Source organism: Triticum aestivum, chromosome 3D, assembly GCF_018294505.1.
Source record: "Triticum aestivum cultivar Chinese Spring chromosome 3D, IWGSC CS RefSeq v2.1, whole genome shotgun sequence".
NCBI classification, from domain to species: Eukaryota; Viridiplantae; Streptophyta; class Magnoliopsida; order Poales; family Poaceae; genus Triticum; species Triticum aestivum.
In genome coordinates this window covers 59344460-59360476 of record NC_057802.1, presented here as the reverse complement: position 1 = coordinate 59360476, position 16017 = coordinate 59344460, and the positions used below count along the sequence as shown (strand labels likewise).

At 46.0% G+C, this 16017-nt stretch overlaps 2 protein-coding genes across 5 annotated transcripts; both read right to left on the bottom strand.

Annotated features, from left to right (window-relative positions):
• Positions 1 to 1186: 1186 nt before the first annotated feature.
• LOC123077407 (pentatricopeptide repeat-containing protein At5g16860) lies at positions 1187 to 8140 on the bottom strand. The gene is made up of 2 exons (XM_044499679.1): positions 4985 to 8140; positions 1187 to 4213 (listed from the first exon to the last, which is right to left on the bottom strand). Exon 2 carries the CDS (start codon positions 4170 to 4172, stop codon positions 1509 to 1511), a length of 2664 nt encoding a protein of 887 aa, XP_044355614.1. The 5' UTR covers positions 4173 to 4213; positions 4985 to 8140; the 3' UTR covers positions 1187 to 1508.
• Positions 8141 to 8339: 199 nt separating this feature from the next.
• Positions 8340 to 15735, bottom strand: LOC123077406 (proline-rich receptor-like protein kinase PERK9). Of its 4 annotated transcripts, none has more exons than XM_044499677.1 (16): positions 15212 to 15735; positions 14341 to 14451; positions 14164 to 14268; positions 13593 to 14093; positions 13383 to 13448; positions 13213 to 13311; positions 13013 to 13132; positions 12728 to 12931; positions 12566 to 12649; positions 12387 to 12461; positions 12197 to 12301; positions 11712 to 12083; positions 11238 to 11504; positions 9849 to 10247; positions 9510 to 9753; positions 8340 to 9437 (listed from the first exon to the last, which is right to left on the bottom strand). In XM_044499677.1, exons 1-16 carry the CDS (start codon positions 15267 to 15269, stop codon positions 8801 to 8803), a joined length of 3447 nt encoding a protein of 1148 aa, XP_044355612.1. In that variant the 5' UTR covers positions 15270 to 15735; the 3' UTR covers positions 8340 to 8800. The 4 variants fall into 4 exon arrangements, with proteins under 4 accessions (XP_044355612.1, XP_044355613.1, XP_044355610.1 ...); XM_044499678.1 differs by having other exon boundaries at positions 13213 to 13308; positions 15212 to 15734; XM_044499675.1 differs by having other exon boundaries at positions 13575 to 14093; positions 15212 to 15733.
• Positions 15736 to 16017: the final 282 nt, after the last annotated feature.

Here is a 16017-nt window from a genome sequence, read left to right as displayed (position 1 = left end):
GGACAAGTGGCTAGGAAATGCCACACTCCGGGAACAATATCCGGCTCTATACAACATTGTGCGTCACAAGGGTGATACTATTGCCACTGTAATGGAATCATTTCCGCCAAATGTGACGTTCAGAAGAGATTTAATTGGACCTAGACTCCAATCGTGGTACATCCTGCTTCAACGGTTGTCCACGGTGCAATTGTCACATGGGTCTGATGTATTTCGATGGAACCTACATGAGAATGGAAAATTCTCAGTGGAGTCTATGTATAGAGCGTTAATCCAGTCTGATGTGCCAGTTGATAATAATAAGAAGATCTGGAAGATGAAGATACCTCTTAAGAATAAAATATTTGCATGGTATCTTCGTCGCGGAGTCATTCTTACTAAAGATAACCTTATCAAGAGGAATTGGCATGGAAGTCCGCGATGTGTTTTTTGTCATCATGATGAGACAATAAAACATTTATTCTTCCAATGCAAATTGGCTCGGTCTATATGGTCAGTCATCCAGATAGCTTCTGGCTTGTATCCTCCTTGTAGTGTTGCCAATGTATTTGGCAACTGATTACATGGGATTGATCACAGGTTTAGAACTCTTCTTAGGGTGGGAGCGCTAGCCGTCGCTTTGGCTATGTAGAAATGATAAGGTTTTTAACGATAAAAGTACTTCTCTAATGCAGGTTATCTACAGATGTACCGGGACTCTTCGTTTATGGTCCTTTCTACAACGCGTGGAGAATCGAGACCTATTTACGGAGGTGTGTACACAATTGGAGGATACGGCGAGGGATACTTTTATCCAACATGGGTGGCAACATGATCATAGGATTGGCCCACCTCCGCTTTAGGCATTATACAGACTCTATATTTGTATTCCGCCTATCTATTTTTCGTTCTTGCAGAGGACTTTGTGTGGCCGTGTGCATCTTAGTTATGCAGAGGCTGGGTGTAATGTTTAAACCTTTTAAGTAATAAAGCGCCCCTTTTCGAAAAATGAGAACTCCAGCAGAACACTATACCACCTCCAATGATGAGCAAAATCCATCTGGAACAGAAAATTAGGACCAATGGAATGGTACACAGTACGTAACTTATTTTCATGATTTTGATAGGCACGACAGTCAAGCATCCGACCAATAATAACCTTTTAATGAACAAATATAAAGTTCTGAAATATACCCAGAGAAATTAAATGATTAATCTCTATTTGGCCTGACAAAAACTGAACGTAAGTATATATACTGACAGACAAAACACATTTTTCAAGAAAAGTATAGATTTCAATTGTACTTTTTTCTAATGAAATCAGCATAACAAATGAAGATGTGAGAAAATATCAACACTCTGCAGGTGATACCTCTTAAGTGAACTGTGAAATATTAGTAAAGAAAATAGCAACGGCGAGGAGAAACTATTCAGCTCTTCAGCGGTTAATCAGTTCTCCTAAGAGTGCATTCAGTGTACAAAAACCAATTGGAATGCACTTTCAGTTTATGCTTCAGCCTCAGAAGCCATCACCAATAGTCACCACAAGAGCACACACCATTCTTAAAATGATGGAAGCGACTGGAGTCCCGCACAATGATCTCATGGTCAACAATCTTTGAGATGTAGGTGAAAGCACTGTGGCAATCACCGCAAACGCGCAGGTTCTTTGTGATCCTTATTGGACAACCAGGGGAAGTTGTGAGGAGGCCATATGCGAGAGCAAGCTTCTCGCTGTGCTCAGCAAGCAGGTTATTTTTCTCCTCATCATCGACATCGTGGAGTGCAAAATTTGTCTCAGGGACATAACCCATAGATTTGATGCGATCAATCAGTCTCTCCAGAAGGGCATAAATCTGAGGGGATAGAGAATGCGATCGATCTCCAACGAAGAAAGACGCAGTTCCTTTCTTACCCTGGACCCAACTACAACCGGGCCTCTTCTTAATCCCGGAGTTCTTCATCAGGTTTCTGATTCTGGCTACATCCTTCCAACGCCTTGCATTAGCATATATGTTGGAGATGAGCGTGTAAGATCCATCATTCTCTGCATTCATCTCAACTAGCTTGTTAAGAGCATATTCAGCAAGTTCTACATTTGAATGTACTCTACACGCACTAAGCAATGCAACCCAGACTACTGCAGTAGGCTCCATTGGCATGTCTTTGACCATATTCCATGCCCTATCTATCTGCCCGGAGCGGGCCAGCAAGTCAATGACACAAGCATAATGCTCTGCACCGGCAGCCACACCGTAATCTCTGCTCATGCTGTCAAAGTAATCCAGGCCTCGATCAATCATTCTAGAATGGCTGCAAGCATATAGAACAACCAGGAATGATATATCATCAGGAACAAAGCCTGCCATTTGCATCTTGTCAAATATTTCCAGGGCCTCATTGCCACGACCATGCATCCCATATCCTGCCATCATTGATGTCCATGAAATGTCATTCCTTTGTGACATGCCATCAAATACATACCTAGCTGTATCGACATCACCACACTTTGAGTACATGTCAATAAGACAGTTTGCCACAAAGTATGTAGATGCTTCATATTGATGTTGACGAACCACATAAGCATGGATTTGCTTACCAACACGCAGGGCTGACAGATGTGCACAGGCCATCAGAATGCAGGAAACCGTAAATGCATTCGGGGCAACTGCGTGTGGTTTCGAGAGCATCTGTGAGAAAAGCTCGAGGGCATCATTAGAGTCCCCATATTGTGCATACCCACCTATCATCACAGTCCAAGTCACCACATTACGTTCCTTTCGGGGTATAGAGTCAAATATAGAACGTGCAGCTTTGAAGATTCTGCACTTTGAGTACATATCTATTAAAGCATTGTGCACCATGAGATCCTCCTCATCGCCAGTACCACCAAAATGGTTATCCAAAGATAGAAGACGATTCTTCAGAGAGTAGGCATGAGTTTCCATACCCTGAGAATATGCTCCCAAGGAAGCACAAGCAGACAGCACAGAGATGATTGTGATAGAATTTGGCTCTGAACCAGAAAAGAGCATTTGTCGGAAAACATTGAGTGCCTCTTGGCCACATCCTCTCTGAGCATACCCAGCAATTACAGCAGTCCAGGTCACTACATCTGCTGAGATGTTTTCCTTGCGCATATTCTTAAAAATCTCAAAGGCTGCCTCAAAGTTGCCACTTTGGGAGTAGCCAGTCACGATTGCATTCCAAGAAACAACATCTTTTATTTCCATCATATTGAAAACCTTTACCGCATCCTTCATTGAACCACATTTTGCATAAGTACCAACCAGAGCATTGCCTACAAAAACATCTGGAAATGTACCATGCCGAATGGCATTTCCATGAATTTCTCTAGTTCGGGGTAGTGCCTTCAGAGAAGCACATGCAGGAAGAATGTTGACAATGCTAATGATGTTAGACCTATCATTTGTAGCCTTCTCATGGACAATCATTGACATTTTCGAGAACATATCCAACGCAGTCCATGGACTATTATGTTTAACATGGGCTGCAACAATTGAATTCCATGATATGACATCATCAATTCCCCTCTGAGCTATTTCCTGGAAAACCTGGCTGGCTTCCTTCAGTGAACCACAGCGGGCATACATCGCCACCAATGCATTGCATACAAAGACGTTTGACTCAAAACCATTGCAGCATATAAGTCCATGGAGTGTGATACCACAACGGTACGAGGGTAGCTCTCCACAGGCCTTTAGTATATGCGGCAGAGTAAAATGGTCCGGTCTGGTTCCAGCACGCAGCATCCGGCAAGATACTGCAATGGCATGTTCAAGGTGGCCCTCTTTGATGTGTTCTCGGATGAGTAGATTCCACCAGACAGCTGGAGACGGCACAACATGCTCCAATGCTGTGAGAGCCTCATCTTTGGAACCACACGCAAGATAAGCAGCTACGACACCAGTACCCAAAGATCTTGGTGATAAATACGGCTGAGATGGCAAAGGTGGAAATGATACTTCCAACAACGACGCTGGATAAGAAAGAAGACCCGAAGAAATGAGCTGCTGGTGAACTTGATGGACTGCATTCACCGACCTGCATTCCTTTAACAGGGCGGCGAAATGAACAGGAGAAACATCTCGACCAAAGCCTGCTGCATTTGCAACTGAGATGAACCACCGTACAGCAATTGGTGTTGTGACTCTTGGCAAGTTGAAAAGCATAATATTGTGCAGACTAATCCCTCAGAGCAGTCATCGCATCACTGTGCAATGAAAAAGAACAAATTGAGAAGAAGGTGTCATACACATAGTCTTTCAATTAATACATATTGATGTAAGGAGCAGAAAAGAAGAGCAGGCAAAGATCAAGAGAACCAATGGACACGCCCTCGAGCCTTACTGTGGCAGAGCTACACTAGAATGTCAGCAGGGGCAAAGTCCGGATCAGAACCTGTCTTTGCGTGCGTAAAACTACTCCCCCGTCCCATAATATAGGACGTTTTTTGACACTAGTGTAGTGTCAAAAAACGTCTTAGATTATGGGACGGAGGGAGTAGCTCACAGGCAATCTAGTTGTCCTTTCGTTCAGAAGCTTGTTAACTTAGACTGTCCTGGGTTTAGCATTCATGCTGTACAATGTATCTGAGCTCAGTTTGAAATGAAATTTGGCGCATTGTGCACCTCCCCTTGTAAAAAAAAGAAGCTACAGTAGAAATTAGCATTTCTATCTCTTGTCCATATTGCTACAAAATAGGATAGGAGTACTGCATGCCTGAGTTGAATAAGCTACTCAACCATGGCACTCTCCAGTCTCCAGTACCCCCCTGCCCCTCTCTCAATCCTAATAAAAGCAACTAAGAATGAATGAGAAGAAAAAACTGCAGTGCAAATCAGTATGGACTGCCATTTAGTGCTTAATTAATTCCAGACACTCGAATTAAATTCAAGATCGAGGACACATCCATCTCACACATGAAACATGGACTGACGGACATCACAAGCGAGCAGAGAGAGGCGAGGAAACACAAAATTACCAGCAGGGAGAACGCTGAATCACACGCACGCCGCCGCTTCCGGTGCTTGATGATCGACCGTCTCTGCCTACTAGCCCAGCCCCGCTGCCCACTTGGCCGCCGGCCACGGCTGGGTCGCTGCCGGCTGGAGGAAGAGGAAGGGATTGATTTTTGCTCCGGTTACTAATGAGTTCCGTTCTCCAGGGAACGGCCGAGCGGCGCCGCGCGGAGCTATGCTGGCCGCCGGTCGAGGTTGAAGCGCTGGTTGGAGCTGGCGAGCAGGCGGAGTGCGGCGCCGTGCTAGGGCGGCGGAGGAGGGTGAGCACAAAGAAAGAAGCAGAGCAGAGAAGCGCGCTGGAAGGAGGAGCGAGCGGGCGTGGCCCGCGTCCACCAAATCTTTGCGTCGGGCTTTGGTTGGGCCGGGCTGCAGAAGAGCGGAGTCTGACGGAAGCAAACTGGTGGGCTCGGGCTCACCTCCGCGCTCGACTTCCCTCTCTCTCAAAAAAAGAAAAAACTCCGCCCTCGACGTCTCGCCGTCGTCGCCGGCTCCGCCGATTCGGTCGGTTGCCGGCGTCTCCGACTCTGGCGCCAGGATTTGCCCATTTACTCCTTCTGGCCCTCCCGCACTCTCCAACACTTGATCCACCGTTAGTCCGGCCAACCTAGCCCCTCCACGCTGAAACCCCAAATCCAGCAAACTCTTACCCGTCGCCATCGCAGAGCGAAACCGCGACCCAAGGAGAGAGCACAACGAACTACTGCTGCTGCCGCTGCTGCTGCTACTATTTTTTTTTGAAATAGACGCAGGAGAGCTGCGTATTTCGATTGATTAGAAGAAGCGGTAAAGAATCCGATGTTCGGTTAATTAAGGGAAACCGAGCTAAAACCTTTACAAAGAGCACACCACACCTAGGCTCAGGCACAGGACATACAGGAAACGCCTAGAGGCCAAAAAGACCGCCACGAGCATGTAAGACGACATCACCGTCGCCGGAGAGAAACGACATGTCCGACGAAAGAGGAGCGAACATGTGCCTCTCCGATCCCGAGAGGGCGCCCAACCTGACTCGCCAGGCGCTGCAAGCATGTCGTGTGCGCTCCAAGTGCCCACCACCATCGCCCCCGACGGACATGTCACCGAGAGGAGCTCCTCTCCTGCCGACCAACGACCAGCCCAGACGGATGCACCACCAACGGCACCAAGCACACCAAAACGCTGCCCGCTTCAGATCCACCGCGCCACCACTACCAAGTGCTCCCGGCATCCAACTTGACTCCAAGGCAATGCTTTCAACAAAGTAATAACGCCAATGGCGCCACCATTACACACGGTTTTCACCGGGAGACAAGAACTCGAAGCAGGGAGAGGTGTCGGATCCCCTCGATGGCGCCTCCAACAAGGCAAAATCACACCCGAAGGCATCATTCGCCACCAGCCCAGACCGAAGTCGAGCATGACTTTCGTCAGGGAGCCAAGCACCTATGCCGAGACGGCGTCTCCAACACACCACCACCAAACCGGAGCAGCAGACGCCACCTGCTACACCGACTACTACTACTACTGCTACTGCTGCTGCTGCTGCTACTGCTACTGCTAATGGCTTCTTGCCACCAGGTAAGCAGTGAGCTCATGCATCTTGGATTCTTGACAGTGAGCTTCTACCATGTGAGTGATTAACAACGACTCCTGACAACGAGTGTCATTAGGTTTGCACCCTAGCTGTAGCTAATGGCTGGGCATTTCAGTGCCGGTCTCTTTCTGCTTTGTCATCCAGGGAGCTTCTACCTGTTACCTGACACCACCTAGAACTGCATCATTATCATTGTTATTTTCTGATTATCCTTTTTTTTTCTTGAACACTTCTGATTATCTTCTCTTTCTGCTTTGTCATCCCAGAGAGCTTCTACCTGTTACCTGACACCACCTAGAACTGCATCATTATCATTGTTATTTTTTTATTATCCTTTTTCTTTTCTTGAACACTTCTGATTATCTTCTCTTTCTGCTTTGTCACCCCAGGGAGCTTCTACCTGTTATCTGACACCACCTAGAACTGCATCATTATCATTGTTATTTTCTGATTATCCTTTTTCTTTTCTTGAACACTTATGATTATCTTCTCTTTCTGCTTTGTCACCCCAGGGAGTTTCTACCTGTTACCTGACACCACCTAGAACTACATCATTATCATTGTTATTTTCTGATTATCCTTTTTCTTTTCTTGAACACTTCTGATTATCTTCTTTTTCTACTTTGTCACCCCAGGGAGCTTCTACCTGTTACCTGACACCACCTAGAACTGCATCATTATCATTGTTATTTTCTGATTATCCTTTTTCTTTTCTTGAACACTTCTGATTATCTTCTCTTTCTGCTTTGTCACCCCAGGGAGCTTCTACCTGTTACCTGACACCACCTAGAACTGCATCATTATCATCGTTATTTTCTGATTATCCTTTTTCTTTTCTTGAACACTTCTGATTATCTTCTCTTTCTGCTTTGTCACCCCAGGGAGCTTCTACCTGTTATCTGACACCACCTAGAACTGCATCATTATCATTGTTATTTTCTGATTATCCTTTTTCTTTTCTTGAAAACTTATGATTATCTTCTCTTTCTGCTTTGTCACCCCAGGGAGCTTCTACCTGTTACCTGACACCACCTAGAACTGCATCATTATCATTGTTATTTTCTGATTATCCTTTTTCTTTTCTTGAACACTTCTGATTATCTTCTTTTTCTGCTTTGTCACCCCAGGGAGCTTCTACCTGTTACCTGACACCACCTAGAACTGCATCATTATCATTGTTATTTTCTGATTATCCTTTTTCTTTTCTTGAACACTTCTAATTATCTTTTCGTGCCCTTTTCACGGCAAGATCCAGGTTTTGATTCCCCAGGGCTTTAGGTTTGCTACTTCTAACAGTCTGTCACTCTGTTTAATCTAGGACTAAATAAACATTATAATTCAGTAATCGCAATGTGATGACAGCAATGTCACACCACGCAGAAAGGGGAAATGGAAAAGGAAAAAACTGTGATGGGAAATGAACAAAAGGTGTTAGGAAACTTGCAACATCGAGCTGAAACCTTTGGTCACCAACTAATGAAGTGGCTTTTCAGGAAAAGAAAGTGCCCTTATAGCTAAACTCATGTGTTCTGAAGGGTGGTAAGTGCTAGAGTGCTGCAGAATTTTTTAGATGCACAGATCCAAGTTTCCTATTCAGAATACATCAGTTCTTAACAAGTTTCGCAGCAACAATTGACATATATATTCAATCTGATTAGAGGAGAGAAAGAAGACCTGACAGAGTTAGACTGCATACTTTCTTCAGAAAAGAATTTCACTAGTAAAACAAGTTGTGAAGCAGCAAATAATCACAACACTGAGAAGCTATCACCTTCATTGCAGCAAATGCTAGCGTACATGAAGCTGAAATTCACATGGCCAAATGTAGTCCCAAAAACTCAAAATCTATACATTGACAATTCCTACCAAACAGCTAACCAAACAAAAAAGGGAAAACGAACTAACTCAAACTGACATGCCGAAAAAAGAGAAGCGATAAAAATCGGAAGGCAGGCGTATCTGTGTATGGCCACATAGCAGTATAGCAGAACCCGTTAAATGAGGAACCAGATCTGAACAGATCTTATTCAAGCCTCTGGTGATCCATAACCCATGACCCGGTCTGCTACTCTGCTGATCCGTAACTATATATAGCCTTTATCTCCACATGCACAATGTACACAAACTAGGTCTTCAAACTCCTTATGTCCAGTCATCTGAATATTCATCTTGTCGAGACTGGAAGCTGGACAGAACATAAAAAAACTCACCTATTGCTACACTGTGAGTGTGTCTCAAAATCTGGTGAAGCACCATGCTCACTCATACTACCTCTCGACAAGTTTCGCATTCTCTGCCAGAACTTCTTGTTCTTGCCTGTCATCAGAGGGCCAGAGCTGGACTGCATGCGGAAAGAACCTGAATCAGCAGCTGGAGTGAAGACAGGTGTTGAGCCAAACATCTCAGATAATAGCACCCTCTCCGCTTCCATGCCAGTTACATCGTGAGCCGCTGTCGTACGAGCCGCCAATTCCTGGCTGAAACTTCCCGAACCAAGGCCCTCATCACCCTCGCTGCAGACAAGTTTCAAGGCCTGCACAACTTCGCTCATGCTCGGTCGGTGTGCAACCTCAGGCTGTACACACATGGATGCGATGGCAGCTGCTTTTGCCACGTTGTCCAGTGGCACATTAGGGCCAAGAAGTGGATCAACAGCTTGACGCAAGCCCACCACATTTGTCAGATATGGGCGAGCCCATGCGACTAGGCTTTCTTGGCCTGCAGGCTGAGACATGTCCACAGGCTTCCTACCTGTGAGAAGCTCAAGTAATACGACGCCATAGCTGTATACATCACTCTTGACAAGAAGATGGCCCGTCATGGCGTACTCCGGTGCAACATAGCTGAGAAGAAAGACAGAATATCATACCATGTTTAAAACTATATCGAGACGTTGAGGAGGAGATAGTCCTTACCCGAATGTTCCCATGACACGAGTGGAGATGTGCTGGTTCCCCTCCCCCCTCGCAGTCCTGGCCAGTCCGAAGTCAGATACTTTTGGTGTGAAATCATGCTCTAGCAGTATGTTGCTTGACTTGAAATCACGATGAATCACACAAGGGCTTGAGTCTTCATGTAGATATGCTAGTGCCCGCCCTGCCCCCAGGGCTATCTTCATACGTGCATTCCAATCAAGTGGAGCTATCTCGCGATCGGCTCCTACAGTGAGCCAACACATTAAGTAATTAGTTTCAATCAACTGCTGACACCACTTCCATATGCTGGCGGAGTTAAATCTGCAATAACATACTTACCATGCAAATGGGACTCAACACTGCCATTTGGAATAAGTTCATATACCAGACACCGAGCGTTCTCCTCTACGCATATGCCCAACAACTTGACCAAATTTCGGTGATGCAAGCGTCCCAGCATCTCAACCTCTGCCAAGAACTCTCGTTCACCTTGGCCATCAAATCTTTTCAGAACCTTTACCGCAACTGTGGTTCCATCTTCAAGTGTCCCTTGGTACACACATCCGAAGCCACCTTCCCCAACTATCGACGAATCATCAAAGCCATTTGTAGCCTTTTCTATCTCAGCAAATTTGAATGTCTTTGCCTGCCCTGTGTATGCTGCCATACTTGATCCCAGTGAACTTGATGGACCTGATTGTGTACTACGGCGACCAGCTAAAAGTGTGTTACACGTCCCTGCAATCATGAGGTGTTTCAGGATGGAAACTTGTTGCTGGTAAAAATGGACAGATATTACTTTAACAACAAAATGATACAGACGTTCAGAAGTGAAAACGCCTCATCTGAAATGCTACCATAAACGTTGTGGGTTAGCAGTTGAAATGTAGACTATCTTTTTACTAAAAGTTGGCTGTGTGCATCACAATAATGCAGAGGCTGGGGTTATCCCCTTTTCGATCTTTTGAGAAAAATAATAAAATTGATTTTTCCATTCTGACCTATTATTATCTGAAAAATATGCTTGGCATATGCAGATTTGATATTTGTCACTCGTCTGAGTAATTGTTATTTCTGGGTCAACTGAGTTGCACATCATCAAGTCTACGGTAGCACAAAAACGTTTGTGCAACTTTGTGTCTAGAAATGTTTAACTGACCAGCTGCACATCTCTAAACCTATTTTCTAACATTTGCAGCTAGTGAATTAACCGTTAGATTAAGAATCAACTTTCAAAATCATCCACTTCATGAAGGATGATGCCGAGGCCGGGGATAACGAAGCTTCCATTTTCTATAAAGACAGACCCAGTGCTAGAAGCTCCCACATCAGGTGGGGTCTGTGGAAGGATCATACGAGGACAACATCGTGGCTTTACATGTCTATTTTATAAGTACAAATTAGTGTCTACGACCAGGACAAAATATTAAAAATATCATTATGGGGTGCAGTTTTTCTATACGGGATGTTCGAAAGCATGTGCTGCATCGAAGGCCAAGGCTGTATCTCATGTGGCACAGTAAAATATGCCAACAATACGGTGTTCCCTCCCAAAGGGCATTACTGGAAATATTTGCCTATAGGACACATTGAATTCAATAGCCAGTTGGAACTGGAGACACTTGGCTGAAAATGTGCAGCTATTGTTCTGTTGTCAATCGAACAGCTAAGGCAAGTAACATCACAATATAATATGATTATAGATATTAGAAGGACATGTACACATACCGGAAGACCTGGAAATTTTTGGAATTGCACTATGTGGATATCCTTGAGCCATGTCATCTGAATCCCTGAATCTGAGTATCAGCAACCATGCAGCCACAGTGCAAATAATCAATGCTATAACAGTGGATAGAACAGCAATAGCAATTACGCTCCCATTCACTTTTTTGGGGGGTTTTCCTACATCAACCCCCAGGGGCTTCATTGCCCTTGCATTTCTGCTGTTGCCGAATGCACCAGCTGGTGCTGAAGGTGGAGAAGGAGGAAGCCCTGAACAAAATACAAATCTTTGGTGAAACTCTTAGTGCAGAAGTTCAAAATGCTTAACAATGAAATATGATGAGCATGACGCACTGAATCCACTGATGTTTATGAGATCAATCAAATGACTACAGTATACTGAAAATAGCTGGTAGCATTGACCAACTACAAATAACCAAATAAGAGAGTCCAAGGACACAAGCAGCGAATACATACCTGGATAGACAACATAGAGAATCTCATAGTCCCCGAAAACTGACGGTTTGAGAGAAATCTTTTTGCTCCACAAGCTTTGAAATGTCAACAAGGCAGTAGCTTTATCAAAATTCACATGCATTGGTACCAGATGCACAAGAACTACTGTCTTGTCAGGTTGATCGCCAGCCACATTTGCACCCATAACACGAACCTGCCGCCGTGCCATGTTTACCCCAGATCCCACTTCGTCAGCAAAATCCGAAACTAACGGAAAGAATGAATAAAGGTCCACACTTAAACGGATTCCAACTTTAATTGGTAGAACACAAGCACATGGAGCTCCCGCAGGTGGATCCGTTAGAGGCTCTGGGCACACTAACGATTTGCAATCTGCATGTTAACGCTTCACTAGGTAAGAATCATCAGTATTACCCAATATGCACCGATCCAGTATATAAAGTTTGAAAGGACAAAAGTATGAGAATACATAAAGAAAAATGTACCTAAATTAGGTGGTGGTGGGGGCAACGCCCAAATAGGATGAGTTGATGGTGCTTTGGGTTCTGTTTCAGGAGGAACTGGTGGAAGAGTAGGAGAAACACCGTGTCCTGAAAATGACTGAAGCTTCAAAGATCTGTACTGAAATCAGGAGACAAATACTAAACAAGGCAAAGCAAGAAGGCTTGAAAGTACTTTTGCTGCCATTAGAGGGGCCCTTTGGTGACACTGGTGGAGGAGATGGAGGATGCACATGGAGGTTTGGATGGCCTGGACAGGAAAAACAATGAAAGTCTTAGTACTATGAAATGAAACAATGTTTTTTTTTCAAGAAAATGAAACCAATGTCTTATAGAAGGAACAACTACCATTACCTTGAATCATCGGTGGAGGTGCATGATGATTTTGCCTTTTAGCCCCAACCTGCTGTGGAGGTTGAGCTCGCGAGACCTCGGGACCTATAACACTGAACTTTTGAGAATCTTAACACTCACAATAGATAATAGCTAGGTTTTTCAAGAGGCATTATGCTGAACCTTGAGCATGGGGTGGTGGGTAAGATGGGGAAAATGATCGACGTTCTCCTTTCGTTGGTGTCGGAGGATGAGATCTGCTAGTGGGTGCTGGCTTAGGAGCTACCCCTAACGATGGGGGTTCAGCATGTGGAACCGTTGATGCATTCCTCGGGAGTGTAGGCATATTTGTGTTGTGGGGCAGAGGACTAGCTGCAGGCGCAAACCCTGAAATCAGGAATTTCAGTAGTCAAGATATATTGTCTTTCACAAACAAGCTGCCAATTTTATTTAATTTTTTGAGATTACCTCTAATTGGTGATTTGTGAACCGGTGCAGTACTAGGTTCCTTTGGTGGAGGTGCACGTTGAATGTCATGGTTCTTACCACTTGCAGGAGGGGAAGTATTTGCTGGGGGTGCCGTGTTTCCTACAATAAATATGAAGTTCAATATCAAAGAACAAATGACAATTGTCAAACAAATAGCAACAGAATTTTTTAATACTCACCATTTTTATGCTCGGCATTTGGAGCTTGTGCTTGTTGTTGAGGTGCGTGTGCGATAATAGGTGGTGAAATTGGAGGTTTCACATGTTCTGGAGGAACTACTAAGAAGAACGGTAAATGGTAAAACATATGCAACCTGTCAAATTTGATCTATCCCATGGAAGTGATTTACCTGAAGTGGAAGGAGGAACTGCCGGGAAAATGCCTTCAGGTGGTGGATATGGAGGGATATCGTTACCTGGAGAGGGAAAATGCAGGAGTGAATAATGAGGGAAGGAACATATTTGCACATTTTTTATGAACTTCCGGTACATCAAGAATTCGGGAACCTAAGCTTATGAATCGTTACCAGCAGAATGTATACCTGATCCAATTGGTCTACCTGGTTGATTGTTCACAGAAGGCGGAGGCGCTAGTGGCACATTAGGCTTCACAGCCACAGATGGAGCAGGAGCTTGAACTGAAGATAGTGAAGGAGGAGGCACTAGTGGCACATTAGGCTTCACAGCCACAGATGGAGCAGGAGCCTGAACTGAAGGTATTGAAGGAGGAGGTGCTAGTGGCACATTAGGCTTCACAGCCACAGATGGAGTCGGAGCCTGAACTGAAGGTAGTGAAGCAGGAGGTGGTAGTAGCAGATTAGGCTTCACAGCCACAGATGGCGCAGGAGCCTGAACTGAAGGTAGCAATGCAGGTGACCCAGGAAGTATTGGTGCGGGGTTTCCAGCTGCAGCTTGCGGCGGAGGAGCTGCTGCCGGGGGCACCCCCTCAATGACAGCAGGAGGAGGAGCAGGCTCAACTGGAGGAGACAAAAACACAACCGGAGGAGGTGCAGACACGACTGGAGGCGGCGCAGACACGACCGGAGGCGGCGCATTAGAACCTACATAAGATTCAGTTAGTGATGCACACATCAGGACTGGAAATGCCATATCTGACTGAATGTGAGCTACCTTTATGGGGGGCTACCGGAGCCGGTGCGACCTGCGGCTCCGGCGGAACTGCAGGGCTCACAGCCCCCTTCTGGAGGGGAGGGCTTGCTGATGGGGTAGGGGGTGCTGCAACAGATCAATGTAAGGAAGGGCCTGCACATCAATGTTTGCTGATGATCTTTGAAAATTCAGAGCTACCTGCTGGAAGAGTTACTGGACCGAGGGCGGAGGAAGGTCCAGGAGGACTAGAAGCATGTCCTTGATCGACAGGCGAATTACCAACCGCAGGAGCAGGCGCCAGATCAGTACCTAGAGTAGAGTGAAGAACACAGGTTCAGGGAGCAGGTAAAGTATGTAGTGTACACTACTAACTGTGTAATGACTAAGCTCTGAGTTTAATAATATCAGACAATCTGCAGGTTGCTATCGGAGGCAAATCTCCAGTGTCTTTTCACCACAAAAGTTGCAAAGCAAGAGCAATTATTGAAAGCTTGGAACATGAAAAATGGCACATAGTGATGCATCATCCGGCGCATGCGGCCAAAAATTATTAATTGTTCTTGCGATATCACGGCCAAAACACACAGGTAGATGAGGCAGCAAGCACATGCGACGCAATTAAAGTGGCTCGCAGTTGCAGTGACAGCCAAAGACAGGGGAACGGGAAATGCCCAAGACGCCGACATTGCGCCGTCACTCTTGATGAGAATTCAGAAGTAAGGAGCACATGCGCTTAGTCCTGCTACCAAGCTTGACAAAACTCTCCTATGGTTTGCTCAAATCCTGAATAAAAAACGGTGAAGCGCGGTTTCCTGGCAGCAGATCAGCTAGCCAGCCTGCGCATTTGGAAGAAAAATTGTGGAATCCACAGGTCTCCGCCTCAAATTGCTCAGCCGAGGCAAAAAAAAAGGGGGGGAAATGTCATGGAGAAACAGCCAAGAATTCGCATTGTCCGGCAGCTGCACATGAGCTGATCCCCAATTTCCCACCCCAAACAAACCACGCCATGAAACCCGGGGAGAAGAGGAGGAGAGAGCTGAAAGCTGCGCAATGCTAAAACATTTCTCACCTGTGGATCCAAGGAGAGAAGCGAGAAGCAGCACCACCACGCAGGCAAGACGCCACATCTCGCCGTCGCTCGTAGCAAGAGCCGCAGCCGCAGCAGCAGGAGGAGGGGATCAGAGCCGCGTGGGTTCAGGCGCGGCGCCGCACCCGCAAGAAGCCCCTAGAGCGGCTGAAAAGGAGGGAGCCTGACCGCCATTCGGGTAGCACGCCATGAGCAATCGCGGGCCCATGTGGGGAGGGTGTAGGGAAGAGCAGCGCGAGGGGGGGGGAGGAGGAGGAGGGGGAAGGTGGCCGAGGCACCGAACACCACTAGTACTCGTACAGTATAGTACCAGTACTTGAAGGCCGCAAGGGGAAGAAACTGTGTACTAGTACTGGAAGTGGTAGCAGCTGCTACAAGTAAATTCACACACCCTAGAAAGAGAACCCTAGCAGAGTAAATAAAAAAATTAGAAATAAAGGAGAAAGCAGCGGCGATCCTGGACGGGCGACGGACGGCCATGGCCGGGTGAGAAAACATTCGTTGCTTCCTGCCCGTGCCCTCGCCCACGCACCACCACCGCCGTTGCTCGTGATCTTTGGCCTGGTTTAGTTTAACCATGGACGCTAGTACCACGAACTAGTAGTGGTACCGCCGCGAGATGCAAATGCAAATGCAAATCTTTGGGAGTGCGCTGCAATTAATCCAGCTAGCCCGTAGTCCGTCCGTCCCTCTCGCTGTGGGGCTTTGGTTATCCTTTGTCCTCCCGCCAGCCTGGTCTGGTCCGGGAAAATTACCGGCTCCGGCCACCCCAGCTTGTCGCTTTACCA

Coding starts and splice junctions, on each gene's coding strand:
- LOC123077407 (XM_044499679.1), bottom strand. CDS start 4,172: ATGCTTTTCAACTTGCCAAGAGTCACAACACCAATTGCTGTACGGTGG.
- LOC123077406 (XM_044499675.1), bottom strand. CDS start 15,269: ATGTGGCGTCTTGCCTGCGTGGTGGTGCTGCTTCTCGCTTCTCTCCTT. Junction 14,094..14,163: donor TCCGGTAGCCCCCCATAAAG/GTAGCTCACATT, acceptor AATCTTATGTAG/GTTCTAATGCGCCGCCTCCG. Junction 11,505..11,711: donor TCTCTATGTTGTCTATCCAG/GTATGTATTCGC, acceptor TATTTTGTTCAG/GGCTTCCTCCTTCTCCACCT.